The following is a 20,317-nucleotide window of genomic DNA, read 5'->3' on the forward strand; positions in this document are numbered from 1 at the left end:
GGTTGGTAATAGTGAGCAACTTTATGTTTACGAAAGGTATGTTTTCTAGTCCATCCAGTGATTGGTAAAGCCTGGAGAGTTAAAAAAGAGGTTGAGGTCTAACAATGGATACAATATGGAGTTCTAGGGTAGTATTCACAAGGCTTATACGGAAAGCGTCAAACTGATGAGTGAACTTTGACACTGTTTAACTTGTAGAGATCAAACCTAGGATCAACCTGCCACATCTAGGAAAAGCTGTTTATTAATTACTCATGCCTAATTTATTCTGCAAAACCCACAAAAGGGTAATGTCAAAATCACCCGTTGTGTGGCTTCTGGTGGCCCCCCAGAGACATGCTTTGACTTGTCTCTGCAGTTAAATGTTTGGTTTTTGGCTTTGGACGGATCCTCTCCTAACCCACACGTTTGACAGTGATTGAGATGAATTGGAAGGAAGTTGAAGGGAGCAAGAGAGGTTGGGAGATGGGATAAATGAGAAGGGGAGAGAGAGGGGAACAGCCGGGGGCTATAGTAGAGGGTGAGGCGTGCCTGGGAAAATAGGTTGTTCTAACATTGGAGATAGCTCCAGACTGCTATCTGCCTAGTCTGGCATGAGACCGGGGGAACCGCCCCACCGTATCATTTAATCTTCCGGTTTGACAAGGGCCTTGTTCTGGGACCATGTGCTACACCGATACGCTGGTGCAAATTCCATGTCAACATTACCGCTACCCTCTGGCCGCCCGCACACACCGCAAAACCCGCCAGCTCCCCTCCCCCTATTCTCCAGCATGAAGAAATAAAATGTTGCATTTAAACGGTTAATTGTTTCCCCAATGAACTAAATGCCTAATTAACCGCCACCAAAGACCCAGATATAATCCTTAATAATCTTGGTCCATATAGGTGAAGCGAGAGTGTAAAATTGCCCTTGATGTGGTTTCAGTTACGTTCCAATAAAGTATGACAACTTGATCTTTTTTGTTTGTTTGGTTTTTTCCATAGAGAGGCCAAGACCAGAGGCTCATTTAATAAATCCGATCCACGATGAGGAGCACAAGGAGAAGGAGAACATCGCAACCCCTTCCCAGCAGGAACAGAAGGCAGGGAAGGGTGAGTACACCGCTTCTAGCCATTACTATCATGTAGGGGGATCTTATTCACTGGCCCTGTAGTTCTCTTTATCCCTAGTCGCTTGTGGTAAGTCGCTTGTGGGTTAGGTCTAGAGTTAGTACAGGTCTTTGAAAGACTTATATTTTGGTAACTAGCTAACTAGTATTAAATCCCTGCATTGTTATGACCAGAGTGAATCACGAGAGACGGGCCATGCCTGCCATCTGAGTTTCGTGGTTGGTTCTTTAAAAACAACCGGCCTTACTTAATAGTGACAAGACGTTTTTCCAGGTAAACCAGATAATCCTGCTGAACGAAGTGCAGGAGGAATACCATTTGAGATTTAGGATTTGATTATACAATTGATGAAACATGCTGTTCAGCTTTTTTCAGCGTGATATGCCTATTTTATATACCATTGTATGTGTTAAAAAAATAATAAAATACATTCACGTTTTTCATCCCGGACGGGAAATTCGGGGGAAATTCATGATGTCTTGAACTTTTGGGACTTCTTACAATTTAATATTGAAAGTCAAACTTGCCTTCACTTACTGCGGGTATGACTTCACTAGCGACAAGAAATGGCTTGTCTCATGATGGTTCTAAATCAAAACTAAACTATCCAGTGACACAAGATTCCACATCCTTGGGTTTCTAAGCTCTGATACCTGTCAAAGTCCAGTGCAAAGACATAGTGGCACTTAAAGTTACAATAGAGTGTCGAGAGAGAAAAGGTAAACTTTACTGTACAAAGAAGGGGAGGGGGCTGCCTAGTATTGCCACTTAATCACTCCTCAGCAGGCCCGCGGCAGCGAACCCTCTTCAGGACAAAGCAAAGGCATTCTTTGACTGGTGAAAAAAGAAAGTAAGAAAGACTATCCTTGTTTCCACCTCTTCACTAAATCAAATGTAATTGAATCCAAACTAGGTAGACTTATAGGCAAACCTTTTAAAGCTTTGAAAATAATGGAGAAAAAAAGATTGGCCTGATGCGATGGCCTGTCAGTTTAGGCCGCTCCACTCTTTCTCTTGATATCTTTCTCTAAATCTTGTCTCAATATTGTCTGCCGTATTGTTTGTGTTATAGTGCATGTGGGTATGTGCATCATGTGCTTGCTGGCGCACAACCATGAGGACAACGAGCGCTGGATGAGTGCATCACTGTATTCACAGCTTGTTAGTCTACCCCCCGTGTAAATATGGTGAGCCACCGATAACATTCATTTGTGTCACACAAGGATTCATTCTCTCACGGCGACAGACATGCATACAATCACACACACGCATACCTGCACAAACGCACGAGCACACACTGAAGGACAGGGTATTCAAAATTACCACTTTGCTGGTCATTTAGCTCAACTAACAGCACTTGAAAGAACAGTACATTATGCTAGAATGGCAAACTATGAGGCAGACCTTTTCTGCAAGATAATGCCAAATCCTCTTCAATTAAATTTGCTTGTACAAATGTGAGAATGGCATATTGATTGTATTGCTTATAGCTAAAGAACTTAATTATCAATCATCAATGAAACACATTGGCATCTGAATAAATTGGAGACTTTGTTGATACTGTATACCTAGTTTAGATACAGTGTGACAGTTTAAATTCAGTATACCTAGTTTACTCATCGTTAAATGTAACCATTCCGTGCAGGTGAATTGTGGATTCATTTCCTCAGATTTGCTATCCAACATATAATAACGGACTCCATTAACTGCACCCATAATTCAAGACTTGAAGCGGCTGGCTGTTGAAACAACAACAGTATAAAGTAGCAGGCTGCCAGTGAGCCGAGGTTTTGTGCCTCTGCGTCTACTTTTTATCTGTAAAGTGTTTAATCCTCAGTCATCCCAGGGCAGCTGATCATTGTTTTAGTGTAAGCCTCAGCTTGAACCGCTGTCCACATACACGTATATTACCCCCACCCTCTTCTGGTTACTAGGTGGAAAACAACACATGTTTGTTGCGTTACCTTAGATAACAAAAACAACTGTAGCTGTGCAAAGTTAAACAAAAGACATAAAGTTTAATGAGGAGTTAAGAGTACCTAGTCTTTTCTTATGCTTTCAATACGCTTGCCCTCAATCACTCGGCCCCTCATTCTTCCCAGCTGCTAGTATGAATTCCAGACAAAGGGTAGGCTTAAAGGTGAGCTCGGTCGGAAGGCAGAGTAAGCCTACCTTTCTTACCTTTTCAAAGTGTGGCACTGATGTATACCTGTACTGGATTGGAACTTGAAATGGGGCAAGTTGAAACAATATCTGAAATCCCCCAAAACAAACAAGTTCACTATATTTATCAGTTAGTCCATGACGTATATATCCCCCCCTCTAACAAACTATACCATTTAGACATTGGGAACTCCTCATAATTCAAGCAGAGTTCTAGCTGGTTAGTCCAAACTGCTTATCTTCAAGCAAAGGCAGTTGAAGGCTTTGTGTCCTAATGTGTGCCCATTTTGCTGGTTCCAAAAGCCATTTATTGTTATTCAGTCTGATCGTTTCAACATGCCCCATGTCAACGCTCTGAAATGTATTGTTGGTCATCTAACAGCTTTTTTTCCCTCTTTTTTTTTTTAGGGGCAGTGGGCGGGGCTAAGGGTGTGTTGACCCGGCTGATGCGGCTAGCTCAGCGCAACCTCCTGGACCCAGCAACTCGCTGGAGGGCGGAGCGGAAGACCCCGGCCCGGCCGACCAGCCCTGTGCCGGGGCCCTTCCACCACAAGGGCCGCGTCTCCGCCTCGCTCACCAAAGCCCGGGTGTGTTCCTCTTTAGCGTCATGACAACCATTGTGTGTGTTTAAGGAACTCTGCCGTTCATTGGCACATATGAGACCAATAGTGTGGCTATTAAACGTGGTTTACCTTAGACGGTTTGTCACAAACCGGCCAGCAATAAAATATGTCTGTTGGAATGGAGTAAACGTCAGTATTTGGTCACTCAACTGGCAAACTTTTTCCATTGAGACACATGCAGCTGCCTTCAAACACAAAATGAACATGAACATCAAACGGACAATAGCAGAGATCAGCTTGGGACACACTTCATTGGATCATGTGTGCTAAGATTAGCACGCGACAGTACACTCATTCGGTTTCAATTCTATTAATAATATATTGAAGCACAGATTAATAGTCATGTCCTGATCCCTCATTTATTTATTGTGGAAATGTAATGCGCTTGCCTTGCCGCATTGCTTTTGCCACAAACCCATGGCAAGAAGTCATAATGCTGCATGCAGGGGAATAAATGCCTGTGACTGTTGGTTATTATTATTTAAAATAATTTGCAGTCTTTCTCCTCCGCTCCACTTAACCGTTATTTTCATATATTTTTTTCTCCATCCTCTGGGGAATCCAACTTTCTTTCAGTCTCTCTTTTGCTCCCTCTGTCTCTGTCTCTCATTCTCTCTCACACCAATGCAGTGTGTTTTGTTAAGCTATTAGAGCAGGCTGAATCTGCTGGGGGCCAATTCTCTGAAAGACCCTTACAAAAGACTAAGTGTCTGACCAGTCCACTTTCAACAGCCTCTCAAACCCCGCTTCAGTTGCCAATACCCCCTGATGAACAATTGGTCCTAGTCTCTCTCTTTCTCCCACTGTCTCTTTGAAATGTGTCCAACACTGCAAAGCAGTTACGTCTAGATCAGTTAGAATAGTTCAAAGTGTGCTTGATGTATATTTAGCAAAAAACATATAAACCAGCATTAAAGGTAAGAGTAGTAAGATATATTGTCCTGATCACACCCCCTAACTGTACCTTGCCCTTAAAGTGACGGATAGGGAAATCCATAATTTACTTCTAAATATGTTATTAATTGTTAGCAAAGTGTTCATTACTCTTGAGAAAACGATGACCCATGAAATCCATTCCATCTTCTATTCCTAACTCCTTCTGTTTAATGGGTGCATTCTATTCCACTTCTGGCTGTGTAGCCAAATGGATGACCAATTACTGTACCCTCACCTTAAGGGGTCAGTGCAGCTGAATGAAGCTATTGCGTTTAAGACAAACTACACCACGCTTTTGTCATTTTTCCAAGACTTTTAAATGTATGTTCATATAATTCTCCTGACTCCTCCTGGATATTGGGTAGGTGTGCACTGGAGAAATCCCTCTGATATGTTGGTTATTTTAAGCCTTTATATTCTGTTCCATCCTTAAGATCAATTACTTTAAAATCGTGGAAAGTAAGCAATGAAGTTTGAACAACCTCTTTCAATGAACGGTTTCAAATTCCCCTTGCATCCCTGCTAACTAAAGTGTGTAAAAAATAAATAAATAAATAAACATGCATAGTTGTTTGCATGTACTGTCCCATTGGCGGAAAAAGGAATAAAGCTTAACAGGATTCCAAGCTTTACCTTGAACTGTCTGTTTCACAAATGTCTCCATTCACCCCAGATGGGCATTTGTGTACATCATTTGACTTGCCCTTTATAATTGCCCCTAACGTTGTCCTTCTTCTCCTCTCCCTTCCCTCCTCCACTCTATTACTATTATTGATATTTCTGTCATCTAATTATTTTTAACTATGTTCTAATCCTCTTTGTCTGTCTGTGTCTGCATGTCTGAACCTCTCCTCTCCAGGCCAAATCCAGGAGGCGGTGCATGCATAGGGGTGGTTCCCACTGTACTCCAGTAGGAGGGGCCAGCGATGACGTTGCCGTGGCGCCCACACCCGGAATGGATGCAGCCGTTGCCAACAAAGAAGTCAGGTTGGTTCACCTGCCAAGTAAAAGGATTCATTAGTCACACTTGACCTGGAACAACATGCTTCACCTGCACTCATGCAGACAAACCACTGGAAATCTATTTAAGAGAGTCAATGGCATGCATGAACAAAAATAGCAGGCTCATCAATATCAATTCTTACAATGCATTTTAGTTTGTGTGTGTTTCTGTTTGTGCGAGTTTATTGCTTTTTCCTGGGTGGTAGTGCTTTGTTTTTCCCCATTATGACTTTGTCCCCCAGCCCTCTGTTCGTCCCAGCGTGTAGCACCTAGCGTCTGTCTTTCTCCATCTCACAGTCTGTCGGTCTCTCTCCACATCACTTCTTCCATTTCCAGACTCGGTTCCGGAATATTTTATGGGAATTACAATTCCCACGTCTCGTCCCGCTACAGTTCTCCCTGCAACCAGTGTAGAGTGTTTATTAACGTGTGTGTGTGTGTGTGTGTGTGTGTGTGTGTGTGTGTGTGTGTGTGTGTGTGTGTGTGTGTGTGTGTGTGTGTGTGTGTGTGTGTGTGTGTGTGTGTGTGTGTGTGTGTGTTGCATGCTAGTTTCTTGGCTGTGTCAAGGGGGGAGGTTGTTGTCACCGAATGGTGTGTGCGTGTGGTTCCATGAACATACACACTCCAAGAACTCATAAAACCACACTCACGCACACTTAACTGTTTTATTGGCAGGCACAGACACATACGGCTTGAAGACTGGAGGTAACATCGACAACCAACTCCCAGATACTTCCCAGAGGCCTTGCCTATTAAACAATAAATACGTTTCAAATGTTTTCATTTCACCTCCTGTACAGTCACTTGGTCACAAGGTACACAGGTATCACTGAATGACGAACACTGTGCAGTGAAATCTTTTAAAAACACAAACAAGCACAGCCAGGCTTTTTTCCAGCCGTGCTTAAAATGTGACAATAGTGTTCTAGTACTCCCATCGTCATGTTGATTTTGACTTTACACACTGCTGCTTTGTTACACTTGTGATCTCTGCTTGTTGACGTGAGTCTCCAACATGTATTGTTTGATTTGTGTGTGTGTGTGTGTGTGTGTCTGTGTGGGAGGGGGGTGTTTGAGTGCGCACATGCGTGAATTTGCCCATGTGTGTCCCCTGCCTCAAGAAACGGAGGAATTCCTCCCAGCTCTAGTCTTTGTGTCAAGTGCTAGAGGTCACGCCGAACAGGCAGTGGGTCACACAGCAGGTCACCGGGGGTCAATCAAGGGATTATTGTAACTGGGCAGTAAATTAGTGATGACAGGATGGGTTTTGGACTCAATAAAGGTAGTGAAAAGGAACTGCAGACCTACTGCCAGACTTGGAAGAAACTCCCCTTAATGGGTGGCAAGAAACAAGAGAATGTCATAAATGAAAAAGGAAGGTATGATAGAAGCAGAGAAGGGGAAAAGAAGATAGGGTTATCGACTGCATTTATAATATTATGAAGGCAACCTGTTTTTCTCGCAGACTTTGCAGACTTTTTATTCAGATGCCAATGTGTTTCATTGATGATTGATAATTAGGCAACCCTAACCTTGCAACTCCACATTGTTACAGCTACCCTCTGCTAGCTGCCTGACATGCTCAAGCTTCAGATCGATTGTGAAGTCCATTGAACACGAAGTAATGGAGGCTGGCTGCTAATGTATGAAGGAGGAAGGAAGTTGCTCAGGCCGACACAACCTTAGGTCACGTAGGACAAGGTTAAAATACCTTTTATCGTGGAAGAAGGTAGCTCCCATCAAGTGCTTTGACTCTCAACTTTGACACGTTAGGAAGACCATTTAACCCGGCAATGTAACTCTTGGGTTATATCTTTCTTTACTCTCTGGAATTCTGTTCAGGGACACGGTTAGACATGTTGAATTTAAGAGGATTCCTGAAAGAGCAGACATGCTGGTGATTCCGGGACAGTTACATTCAAACAATAGCAGGAATGCTCTGCACTCCATTGTGGCATTTGTGTCTTGCAGGAACCCCACTTTCTTGCAAAAATAGACACCATTATGATATGTTCTTCTCCAGGAGCTGCCACAGCACTGTTAATACACCAACAAGTCTACATTTATTTGGGGTCATAAACTTATGTTAAATAACTTTGTGATATATTTTTTACTCAATTGTTCCTATACATAAATGTATCTATATATATATATATACTATATATATAGATATACATATATACATTTATATCTATATATAAACTTGAATAAATTATATTAATATTGTCCTAAATATGGGTCTAAAACTGTCTGTCTTTTGTCACTGCAAAAACCTGACACCTCTGGCTGTGGTCTGCTTGTTTATTGAAAACTTTCTTATTTTTCTGTCCTCCTGCGTCATTACATCACTTCCCATGTGCACCAATATACCTGCTTTTCCTTTGGCTCAATATGCAGGTGTTTCCTGTGCTGCCCTTCACATGTGGAGGCCTGTACTTTAGGATGAAGCGAATCACTTTCCGTTTGAACACATTTTGTTCCAACGGAAAGCAGTGGGGGTTAGAAAGTCTAAAAGAGGAAGGTCCTAGAGAAACTGTTATTGTTTTACAGTTTACTTTGCAGTACATTCCTGTGTTTCATCATAGCTTAAGTGATGTCGGAACACCTGCTTAGAAAGTCTTATGCCTGAAAGGGAAAACCTAAGCAGTGGAAGCCCTGGTATTCCTGCACTACAGGCTGAGGTAGCGTCATGGTGATAGTTGACCTATTGACCTCAGGGTCACGCTGATGTCACTCATCTGGGTGTAATCTCTATGAAAGGGAAACCATTTAATACCCATTAAAAGAACGACAATTTGAATGTAATCATACAGAATTTAATTTTTTTTAATCAACATTATATGTATTTAAAGTAAGTAGTAAAGTAAAGATATTACTTTTTATCATATCAATCTTGTCTTCGTGGACTGAAGCGTTTGCCGCCTGTCTGTTCCTGGGTCCCCAGGCCGGAGCGAGCGTTCAAGAGAACCAGCACGGGGCCCGTCGGCAAGGTGGCCCGGCGCCGCAGCAACAGCGGAGTCGTACAGCCAATAAGAGCTAAGTCCTTCCAGTCGCCGGGCAACGCGAAGCCGAATGCACGGGACGCGCGCCGCCCGGCTCCCTCCTCGTCGGCGCTACCGCCGTCCCTCCGAAGCGTCACTTTCCCAGCATGCACTCCTCCGTCACGGCGCCCGGCGAGCTCGGCCCAGCCGGGAGTGGGACGGCCAGCGACGCCGGCCACGCCCAGGACGGCTCTCATCAGGTAGGCACGTTACTGTCCTCAGGAGGACCGTAGGTTACAGGGTTAACGTCAGCTCACCGGTGGCAGGTCTGAACTGTCACAGAGCGCTGAGACACAGGTATATTTTAACGTTCTTAAAGGCGTATGCATTGACGTATTTCTGGGCCTTGATCTTCTGTGCTTATCCCACATGGGAGATGAATCAAGGTGGAAGAGATAGGGTTAGGTCATTAGCTTGCCAGGGATCAATCTGGCATGGCTCAAAGATTAGATTAGACATACGCTCGCACACAGCTGAATTTAAAACTACAAATAAAGGCAAAATGAAGGTATTTACTTTAGAGATGATTTCAATAGAGGCCCAAGACCTCACTCAAGGAGCTACTTTAAATGGTGTGCCTATTCAAAGTGAATCTAAAACTAGTCCACTCCTAATCATTTCCTTAGTAAGGAAAACACTCAAGAATATCAAATTAATTTACTGTCTGTGACCATTGTCACAGTTGGTAAGCTTTGACCTGCCTGTCTTGCAGTTGGCATCCCAACGGTAGCCTCAGGTAGCGGTGAACATGATTATGTTGCAGTTGACATCTAATTGAAAGGATTAGAAACAAACAACCTCTTGGATGAAACATGACTCCTGCGAGAGGCAAGAGCATGTTTTGATAGTCCCAAAGTAAACTACTTAAGTCAATGCGAAGGCAAACACTTTTTGACTGTTTATTTGACTAACTAAATGATACACAGAAAACTTCCTTTTGTACACAATTTCCTCTCCCGTTATTTACAGTTGCACATTGTTTGAATGAAAGCTGCATGTTAAAATACACACACTAATACCTGAGCCAGTCTTGACCATTTGTTAGATCTTGATGTGACTTGGAACACACTTTGAAGATTGTTTGGTCAATGATTCCCTGAGTGGCGGTGATCTCCAACTGAATCCTATCTTAAATCCCTCTTAAACGTCACAGCATTTGAGATAAACACAACATCAACAGTCCAGGTGTCTTGGCATACTAAACAGAGATTATTTGACTGAATGATACACAGAAAACGTCCTTTTGTACACAATTTCCTCTCCCATTATTTACAGTTGCACATTGTTTGAATGAAAGCTGCATGTTAAAATACACACGCTAATACCTGAGCCAGTCTTGACCATTTGTTAGATCTTGTTGTGACTTAGAACACACTTTGAAGATTGTTTGGTCAATGATTCCCTGATTGGCGGTGCTCTCCAACTGAATCTTATCTTAAATCCCTCTTAAACAACACAGCATTTGAGATAAACACAACATCAACAGTTCAGGTGTCCTCCCTGCTCTGACAACCTACCATTAGTATAATTAATACTTATGTAGAAGCACAACAAGGCTCTGCATGGGGCTCACTATCAGCGGGATAAGAGGCTGTGGCTGCTCCCTGGTTGTAAAGGCCACTGTGGCTGAAGGGGTGGCGCATCACACTGACGTGTTTAGGGCCTTCCTAATGGGTTTACAACGCACCTATCTGGTGGCTTTGTGGGAATATCTGTGGCGGTGCGTGGGGATGATAGAGAAATTATATTTTCATACCATTGTACTGTTCCCTAGGGTGGAGACGCTACAGCGCTCCTTAAAATAGACCTGCCCGTAGTTTCCTGTCCAGTGACTTCCTGTCGCGTTTTGCCTGTGCATCATAAGTACTGGAAAAAACAGGGTGAGTTCACACCCGGAACATCAGTTGTTTATAAGGTTGAATGAAAATGTGTGTGTGTGTGTGTGTGTGTTTTTGTGTGGGTGGGTGTGTGTACTGTGCGTTCATGCGTATATACACATTGTATGGGACAGGGGAATTCTGATCACGCCTCTCGTAATCAAACATTACCTCCGTGAAAGCTCTCTGCTTCTCTTCTCGTCTGTATCCAGGTATTGGATATCATAGCAATCATGCGGTTGGCGTGAAACAAAATTTAAAGCGGCGAAGCCATACGGAAAGCTTGACGAATAATATCTGGTAGGGGATCGCAGGGTGGAACACTATTATTGGCCTTTGGTCAGGTTTCCATCATCCACCGAAAACACTAAATTATAGTCTGTGTGCAAAGTCAGATACCCTACTTTTGTGACCAACCTTCATCCATCTTTACACACTTTGTTGGCCTTTGTTGAGCGTTGTGGTTTCCCAGCACAGAGAGGGGAAAGTGAGCCGACGGGAAGACTCTATTACTTGGTAAACATGTTTCCCTGGATGGGGTAAAACAGAGCTAATTAGACCTGGCATGGCACCAGGTCACAGCGTCGGCAGGGGAGGCCGAGACGAGCTCAACCAGTATCCTCCCAGCGCAACGTCTGCATGGAGTCCGTCAGACACTCAACGCCCACACACGTGTGTACACACGCACACACATCAACACGCACACACATCAACACGCCCACAGAGACACACACACACACACACACACACACACACACACACACACACACACACACACACACACACACACACACACACACACACACACACACACACACACACACACACACACACACACACACACACACACACACACACACACAATTAAGACATTTATAATTACTCACATAAGAGGCGGCTTTCAAATTCGTAGTAAAAAATAATTGAGTGCAAGTGTCGTAATCAGGGCGTGGGAGGTTCCTCCATTTAACCTCAACAAGATTCAGAATAGATAACTACTGTGTCAAACTGTTTTCTTTTGAATTCCTGTATGTCAGCTTCATATAGCTTAAATACAGTCCCTGGCCACTTAGTAATTATTATCATATTATGCAGATCGGGGCGATCTGCATTATATGATAATTACTAAGTGTATATACACTTAGTAATTATAAATAAATAAATATAATAATGATAAATAAAATATATCCATACAGAAGAAAACAAGAAAATACAGAAATACAGAGACAATTATAAAGATACAGCTAATGTACTATATCACACCCCAAAAGTGCTCTGTTGGATTGAGACTGGGGACTCTGGGGGCCATTGGAATACACTTAATTCATTGTCCTGTTTATGGAACGAGATCGAGATGACGTGTGCTTTGACAAATGGTGCCTTATCTTGGCGGAAGAAGCCATTAGACGGTGGGTTTGTGTAGACTGGCCCTAAAAGGATTAGCATGTTCAGAACGGCCAGCCCCAGGTAGGCTTTTACACTAATGCTCAATTTGTTCTGCAATTCATTATCATGCAGTTTTGTCAAGCCTGCTCCACCTGGGGCTTCAGATTACTGTCCTTAGCTGACAGGAGTGGATCCCGGTGTGGTGTTCTGCTGCGGCAGCCCACCCACTTTAAGTTGAACTTGTTTAGTTGTGCGTTGAGAGGTACGTCGTCCTGTCAGCGTCGAGCCGTCTGGCCCGTCTCAGATGAATCTGCCACCGACGAGGTTTCCCCGCCCACAGAACTGCCCTGGATGTTTTTCATTTTTCACACCATTCTCTGTCGACTCCAGAGACGGATGAGAATTCCCAGGAGATCGGCCCCTTTCTGAGACACTCAAACCACCCTGTCTGGCACCAGCAATCATCCCACGGTCAAAGTCACCGAGATCACATTACTTCCCCATTCTGATGTTTGCGCTGAACAACAGCTGTACCCCTTCACCGTGTCTGTGGGCTTGTATGCATTGAGATACTGCCACATGGTTCATTACTAAAGTATTGTTTTAACCAGAAGGTGGAACTGGTTGTCAGTTACACCTTCTGTTATCAGTCATACATTTATGTGGTAACCCTATTGGCCTTGAGTGCAGTCTGAAAGCCTGCCTTGAGTTTTCCTCAAATTTAAGAAAGATTAACACAATAACTCATCAAAATGTTTATGTTTAGGTTCGGGGTCTTCTCTTCGTCCCTCTGCTATATTATTACTTTTGCATGAACAACGTACAACATACATGCTTATTTGAGTTAGTGAATAAGGTCAAACAGTTCAACCTGTAGCAACTATTGGCCAGACCTAAAGTTATTGTTGAGTGGAAATTTTCCAACATTTCAATTGGCTATAAAATATAAAGAAATGACTGCATAACAAATGTAAGATGTTATCTAATTCAGAGACCTACGCATGGGTAAGTCTGCATTGTGTTTGTGCGTGCATGTGTTTGCTGTGGCTTGTCACCTGATCCTCTAGCGTTGTTTGTTACATGTTCAGTAGTGTGGGAGCCACTCAACTCTCCTGTACACACCTCTCCCCCTGGGGATGTGTGTGTGTGTGTGTGTGTGTGTGTGTGTGTGTGTGTGTGTGTGTGTGTGTGTGTGTGTGTGTGTGTGTGTGTGTGTGTGTGTGTGTGTGTGTGTGTGTGTGTGTGTGTGTGTGTGCGCCCCACTGGTGACTGACTAGATAATGGTTGAAAACATTGGGTGCCTGATGATGTATGTGTGTGTGGCACATCCTGTGTTTATTGTATCACAACATGAAATCCAGATTTCACAAACATGAAAAGACCCATAAAAACCGTGATGATCGATTAGTCACGCTTAATTCAAATGCAGATGATTGCAAACACGCACACACAGGTAGTTAAGGAAATTATAAGGTGTAGGTTATTTAAACGCAGAGTGACGAACTTGTCAGTGTTGAGTAATCACATGCAGCTTTAGTACAAGCAGTACTGAATCGTCGCTTGTATTACAACAATCTATGTGAATACGTAGATGCTTAATCAACATACATCCACACTAAACCTGGCTCTTCTGCACAATATGTTCAGAGGATTAATGCATGCATAATGAATGCAAATACTGACTGAAACTTGGAGGGACAACACGTTGACAGACAATGTACTCATAAGATAAACAGACAAACAATTAATATGCATTACATACAGTAGCGCAAATATAACACATGTTCTGGGGGTTAAAAACAATTAATTGAGGACTGTAGCAGTTCAATAAGGGACGGTGTGTGTGTGTGTGTGTGTGTGTGTGTGTGTGTGTGTGTGTGTGTGTGTGTGTGTGTGTGTGTGTGTGTGTGTGTGTGTGTGTGTGTGTGTGTGTGTGTGTGTGTGTGTGTGTGTGTGTGTGTGTGATGCTCGACACACGACACCACACTAATGTTAATCATTCATGACATAATTCCAGATTCCCAGCGCAAGCCTGGCTGTTGTTGCATGCACTTGTGTGTGTGTGTCCGAATAAAGGACCACATTCTTCAGGTCACACGTGAGCGGAGAAAACAAGGGTTACTCTGTGGTGTTTGTTTGATCAAAGCCACAGCCTCAAGCTTCTCAGGAAAAAAGGAAAGTGAAAAAACTCCTTGGTGTGTGTGTGCGGTGCCTAAGTGCAGGAACATTTAAGCGAGTAGCAGCCATAAGCCTGAGAGATTTGAGGGGGGAAATATACTGTAATGGCATCTGGGTATTAACTGTTCAAACTCTGGCTGAACTTATGTTGCCCTCAGGGATTTACAGAGTCGCACCACACTTCAACCACTATGTCCAAGCCGTGTCCATGTTTGATCTGCTTGAATTCCATGTTGCACTTTGAGCAGTTCAATCCTATCCACTACATGTACAAGAGCCTCTGTTCCATTGCTGTTGTTGTTTGTGGTTTTCTCCAGCCAGGCCAATTAGCATGTGGTCTCTCTCATTACCCTGCAGGGGTGGACAGTATCGAATGGCTTACGGCCGCCATTCATAATGACTTGTCAGACGTCAGGCCTTTTCAGAAGTGAACTTTGCGCCTCTGGCCAACGCCTCTGTGTGTACGCTAAGCAAAGGAAGTAGGTACATGGATGTAAGCTCATCGTGAATGGGCCGCGCCCCTTTTTATTGTCTGAGGGGCTTAGTCATCGAACGGGCATGCCTCAGTCCAAGAATAACAGCAGTGACTGATGAAGAGAAAAGTAAAAATAGAGAGGGGAGTTGTTTTGGTTTCATGAATGCACTAGCTGGAGGCTGAATGAGAGGGGTCTTCTTCACCTGGGCGTATAGAAAAGGTCAAAGTTAATGACGTTGTCACATGAGAGGCCGGCTCTGTCAAGGACATCACCTGAGTGTTCCCATGGGGCCGCCCCTCTGTGTTATTGATTCCCCACGGAGCAGATGGCCGCTCAGATCAAAAGGTCCGTAAGGGTACAGGAATGTAGATATCAATGGAGGTAGATTTTCTTCACTCATTTTCTCTGTGATGTAAGTCCAGTCACTCACCCAAGGGCTGTTTTTCTGGATAGGTGTGTTCATAAGTGTCATTTCCAGACATTACAGAATTTCTAGTTTTAGCCAAATATCAATTTTGCCAAATACATCGAGTGGTTGTATTAGTGGTGTTGTTGATCAACTGCACCAGTAGAGGTAGGCTGGGTAACTTATCCTGCAACTATTGAACTGCAAGCTTTTCCAACCAAATGACATCGTTTTTCTTCAGTGTATAACTTCCTGTGTGTTGCATGACAAAGACACGTTTTTTATTTACACCAAGCCACCCAATATAACTAAGCCGACTAACTAAGCTGTAGTCCAAGCCTCAGCCGCAACTGTGCGTTTTTTTTCTATGGCACCCGATGGCTTTCAACGCTCACAAGTACAACACGTCCGTTTTCAAAGCAACATGTTATCAATAGGCGATGGCCAACGTCGACCTAAGAAAAAGATTCATCTTCAGCGCTAGCTGTAGTCCCCTTCTAAAATAAACACAACAGAGTTGCTAGCATGCGTGTGTGCGTGTTCCCACACCACCCCAAGAGTCTGTTAGTGTTGTGGTGGGAGGGGGGATGTGCGCTGCAGACACCGTCAACACAATAAACAAATGGGTTAAATACAGAGCAGACAGGAAGTCACCCCTTGTTACTCTACTGCTGCATCAAAGCAGAGCCCTAACTCCACGAGCCTTTCTTCTTCTCCTCACCTGTAAACTCTACCTCAGTGCCCCCAGCCCCACTCCGCCCCTGTGCTTGTAATTGTAGCTGGGCCCTCTGAAGTGGCTCACTGGGACCAGTGGGAGCACGGCCAGTGGTGGGAACATGGAGTTTATCCAGAGTTGGTCCCGCTCATATAGTCACTGAATGTGGACCAAATAGGGAGGGAGGACCCGGAGATGAAAGCGAAAGGGAGATGGAAACCTGAATAGATTCCTGGAACATTTCCACTACCCAAATACGCATTTAACTTATTCTCTGATGTTATTATCATCCTTTTAAATGGGTTTGTGTTAGAGTATGAATTTAGATGACGTCTAATGAGATACTGGGCTTGATTACTGTCATGGTTGTAGCAGATGAGTGAGCAGTTGTGCTGAGTCAAGGGCTAGGAAAATGGTGTTACTGCTGAGGTGTATCTGTGCCCCGTACGTCTCTCCCACCCTCCTCTCTTTACTGGGACTTCCTCTCTGTGTCGATCTCCATTGTCCTCCCTTCCCCCCGTCGTGTAATTGAATTTAAATAATACATAGTGTCCGCTGTCTACTGGTGTGTGTGTGTGTGTGTGTGTGTGTGTGTGTGTGTGTGTGTGTGTGTGTGTGTGTGTGTGTGTGTGTGTGTGTGTGTGTGTGTGTGTGTGTGTGTGTGTGTGTGTGTGTGTGTGTGTGTGTGAGATGGTGTTTGGGTGGGTGCGGGTGTGTCAGTATGTGTGTTAATCGTCCCGTCACAACGTATCTTCTGCTGCTCAGCTTTGGACATGACACCTGCTGTAAATGTTTCAGCAGTCTCTTTTGTGGCTCCTTTCAGAATGGAAACCCAGCTAAGTTCCCCCATCAGAAGAGCTTAAGCAACGTGTCTTCCTTATTACAAGGAGCTGTCACACCATCTGCAGTATTCCATGTAGCCCCTAACTCAAACAATGGAGAAAAAAAAGAAAGAAGAAATTCCTTATTTTTCCCTTCCCAGACGGGACATGTCCCTAGTGGAAGATGAAAATGTGTATGAAAATGACATTGTGTTCCACGTCTGGTGGGTCTCGGGTTCACTGTAGGTGTTTCCACAGATGCATACAGAGATACGGCCGTGGATCCCATCTCAGATCTCCCCATTGTGCAGCCAAGGCATATCTCGAGTTTATGAATGTTATCATGTGTCTCATGGTGGCATGCTATGTACAACCCCCCCACCCGCACAACTCTCTCCTCCGTTTTCTCTATCCAAGCTGTATTTAGTTAATATAATGTCTTTCTTAAATTGTTCTAAGGCCTAAAAAAAAAAAAAGTTTGGTTCCTGTTGGTTGTCAGTTGAGGTCATGGGTAGGTAGGGAATTTATTTTATTTTTTTATTTTATTTTTTCCAGCGGCAGCGAATGATAGGTAGGTTGTTTTCATTTAAAAACGAGTAAATTCGCTCATCCTTGTACAGAATGAAGAGGTGCTGTACAAAAACGTAATCATAGTTTGCATCAAATTTTTTTTTTTTTTTTTTTTTTATAAAGCTCATAAAATAATTTGGGTCACACATATATTGACAGGGTCGGTCGGAAACTGTAACCAAACAAAATTTTTTTTTAGGCCTAAGCAAAGAGATATGAATTTGTTTAAAAGCAGTGAACAGTTACTGCTTACTTGATGAAATTAGACTTTGATATTTGTTTTGTTTTTGTTTTAAACACTTTTAAGCACTTTGGTGCTTATGAGTTATTTTAAGAAGAAAACGATTCCACCTGGAAATAGTTATGGGCTTCTTCATGATTTCTTTGATTAAACGCCATTATGTGTGAGTACACATAACGCATCAAAAACACTTGTATGCATGCGCACACGCACATGCACCCACACACAGACAGGTTATTTCTCATGCAGGTCATGCCCCAGAGATTATGCAAGAGTTTCCATGATGTTGAGGTCACAAAAGGACCCGTGTATGGTGGGAGTTAGACACTGTCAGTGGTGTGTGTGTGTCTTTGTGTGGTTGTGTGTTTGTATACATACACATACAGACAAATACATTGATAAGTCAGACTATACTTTAGGTTATTGCATGTTCTCCCTTCTAGTAGCCGTCATCTTCTCTCCACCCAAGACACCCATGACGTTCGGCCTCAACAGCCGTCAATACTCTTTTTTTTTTTTTTAATGGACTTGCTTTGAGTGTAGAAGTGAGCCCATGAGCACTGGGTGAATAACATGCGGAGTGGGGGGTTCATCCATAGGCCTGCACTGTATAGCTACATTCAGGTCTGCTAATCTCTTAACGGCGGCAAAGGCTTGTGTTTGCGTGGGGTCAGAATTAAGCTGAGCCATTACCATATTGTCAATTCTTCCATGGAATTACCCCCACAGTCGTGCATTGTGTGAAGGGCAGACGGACGGCTAGCTGGAGATGAATGGCTGTTTACCATCCAGTTGGATCTGTCTCCAACCGCACGCAGCTAAAGCCACCATGGCTAACCAGCATCACACACACACACACACACACACACACACACACAGAGAGAGAGAGAGAGAGAGAGAGAGAGAGAGAGAGAGAGAGAGAGAGAGAGAGAGAGAGAGAGAGAGAGAGAGAGAGAGAGAGAGAGAGAGAGAGAGAGAGAGAGAGAGAGAGAGAGAGAGAGAGAGAGAGAGAGAGAGAGAGAGAGAGAGAGAGAGAGAGAGAGAGAGAGAGAGAGAGAGAGAGACTAAATGGATGTAAAGTCCTGCACACACAATCCACTTTCTCCATGGAGAGCATTTAAAGCTTCTCAAGCACACACACAGACCAAATGAGACATGTTAATCCCAGCGACCAATGGAAGGCTGCTGCTGCCGGACCGGGACCAAGATAGCGGGTCTTACCGGGGTCGGCACAGCATGCTGGGAAAAGCTGCGACCGGTAGGGAGTTAATAGTACAACTTGCATTTCATTGAGTACAGTAGCGCTCTCTCATATGCATGTCTTTAAACACACACCGCACATACAACGTCCACGTAGCCGGTGATTTTACCATTTATTAGTTGAAGGTCTACAAGGTGTACAATTTTAAGGCTGGATCATAGTTCCAAAAATGCAGCTCAAAAGTTGTGTCATATGGTAGAATATAAAATTCATTGATGATCATTTGCATCATGCACATTATGAACCTTTACTCGTTAGATGCATTCGTCCTGTCCTGGGTCACCAGTCTGTGCATGGGGAACGTCTTGTCCTTTTTTGTTTATGTCTGCAATTAAAACAGGGCTGCCTGGCAGGCTGTGCAGCGTCTTCTGCTGAGCTCAGTGTCGCCCTGGGCTATTGACGAAAGACCTGACGTAATCCGTGTCACGCACTGAACTTGAAGTAATCTTTGCTTTGCAGTGTAGACATGAACCTAATGATTCTCTCTCTCTCTCTCTCCCGTTTCTTACCTCTTCCCTACCTTTTCCCGTTCCTGTGTCTCCTTTCTCCCCCTGTGTGTCCTCCTCCCAGGGAGCTGTCTTCCAGGCATCAGTCCATGGTTCCCTTTAGGAACGCCCAGGAATCCCAGCTGATCTGAGGCTAAAGAAAGACCGTATGGATGGAGAGGTGCTGAAGGCAACACACCACTGCACTGAATAGTATTTTTTATGAACATAACTTCTTAATAAGACACTTTTGTTGGGGGAAATTATTAATAGAAAGTTTTATAGAAATCCAATCTAATTTGATGGACCACTGGTCTTTGTGTGGCTTAGAAATCCTGTAAGGAATTGAGGTTTACATTTTCTAGTTAGGGTTTTGAAATATCCTCTTTGTTTTGGATATAATATTTCCTTTTGTACATTGAGAAGCTTAATTTAAACTTCTCAGTTTGAACGGGAATACACATGGAATTCCTTGTTTGTGTGTGCATGTCTGCATCGTGATTATGTTGTATGTATACCTACCAGAGCTTGTTCATTCATGTATGTGCACGCATGTTTGCCCACGGTCATTTGCACACTATGAGGGGTTTTCAGCTAGAATTCACTGGAAAGGCTTCCCCCAGCTTCCGGTTGGCCCAGTAAGTCTGTTTGTGTTGTTATTGTCCTTGTCTTTTCTGTAGCTGGAACTGATTAAATATTGAGACACTTCCTAATTGTGATTCATTATTCATTTATTAATATGTCCAGCGTGCGTGAGTGCGTGTTCGTTCACCTGGCTTCCAAAACCACAATTATCTACCTATCTAAATTTTGACTTTCAGTGAGACAAATATTTTACAAATTAATGTCAGGGTTCATGAATTGCTGCCGTAAACTGACACAATCCAAGAAAAGTTAGATCCTATCAATGGATAGATGATGGAAAAAGGGGCTTGTGTTTAGAAAGTCACTCGACCATTTCTGTTATTACTAAACCAACATTAGGACTAAAACCATTGTTATTGAAATAGACTCTACTCTTAC

General features: G+C 43.5%; 1 protein-coding gene across 1 annotated transcript in view; it reads left to right on the forward strand.

Moving 5' to 3' along the window:
* The window catches only part of si:ch211-266k8.4 (TBC1 domain family member 10A), a 39,727-nt gene extending 19,723 nt beyond the window's left edge, over positions 1-20,004 (forward strand). Inside the window, exons 11-15 of the mRNA XM_056599576.1 lie at positions 988-1,095; positions 3,685-3,863; positions 5,695-5,822; positions 8,782-9,078; positions 19,380-20,004. Of these exons, the coding sequence (XP_056455551.1) occupies positions 988-1,095; positions 3,685-3,863; positions 5,695-5,822; positions 8,782-9,078; positions 19,380-19,446 (779 nt within the window). The 3' untranslated portion in view covers positions 19,447-20,004. The remainder of the gene's footprint in view (positions 1-987; positions 1,096-3,684; positions 3,864-5,694; positions 5,823-8,781; positions 9,079-19,379) is intronic.
* The last annotated feature ends 313 nt before the right edge of the window (positions 20,005-20,317 follow it).

This window comes from Gadus chalcogrammus, chromosome 9, assembly GCF_026213295.1.
Source record: "Gadus chalcogrammus isolate NIFS_2021 chromosome 9, NIFS_Gcha_1.0, whole genome shotgun sequence".
NCBI classification, from domain to species: domain Eukaryota; kingdom Metazoa; phylum Chordata; class Actinopteri; order Gadiformes; family Gadidae; genus Gadus; species Gadus chalcogrammus.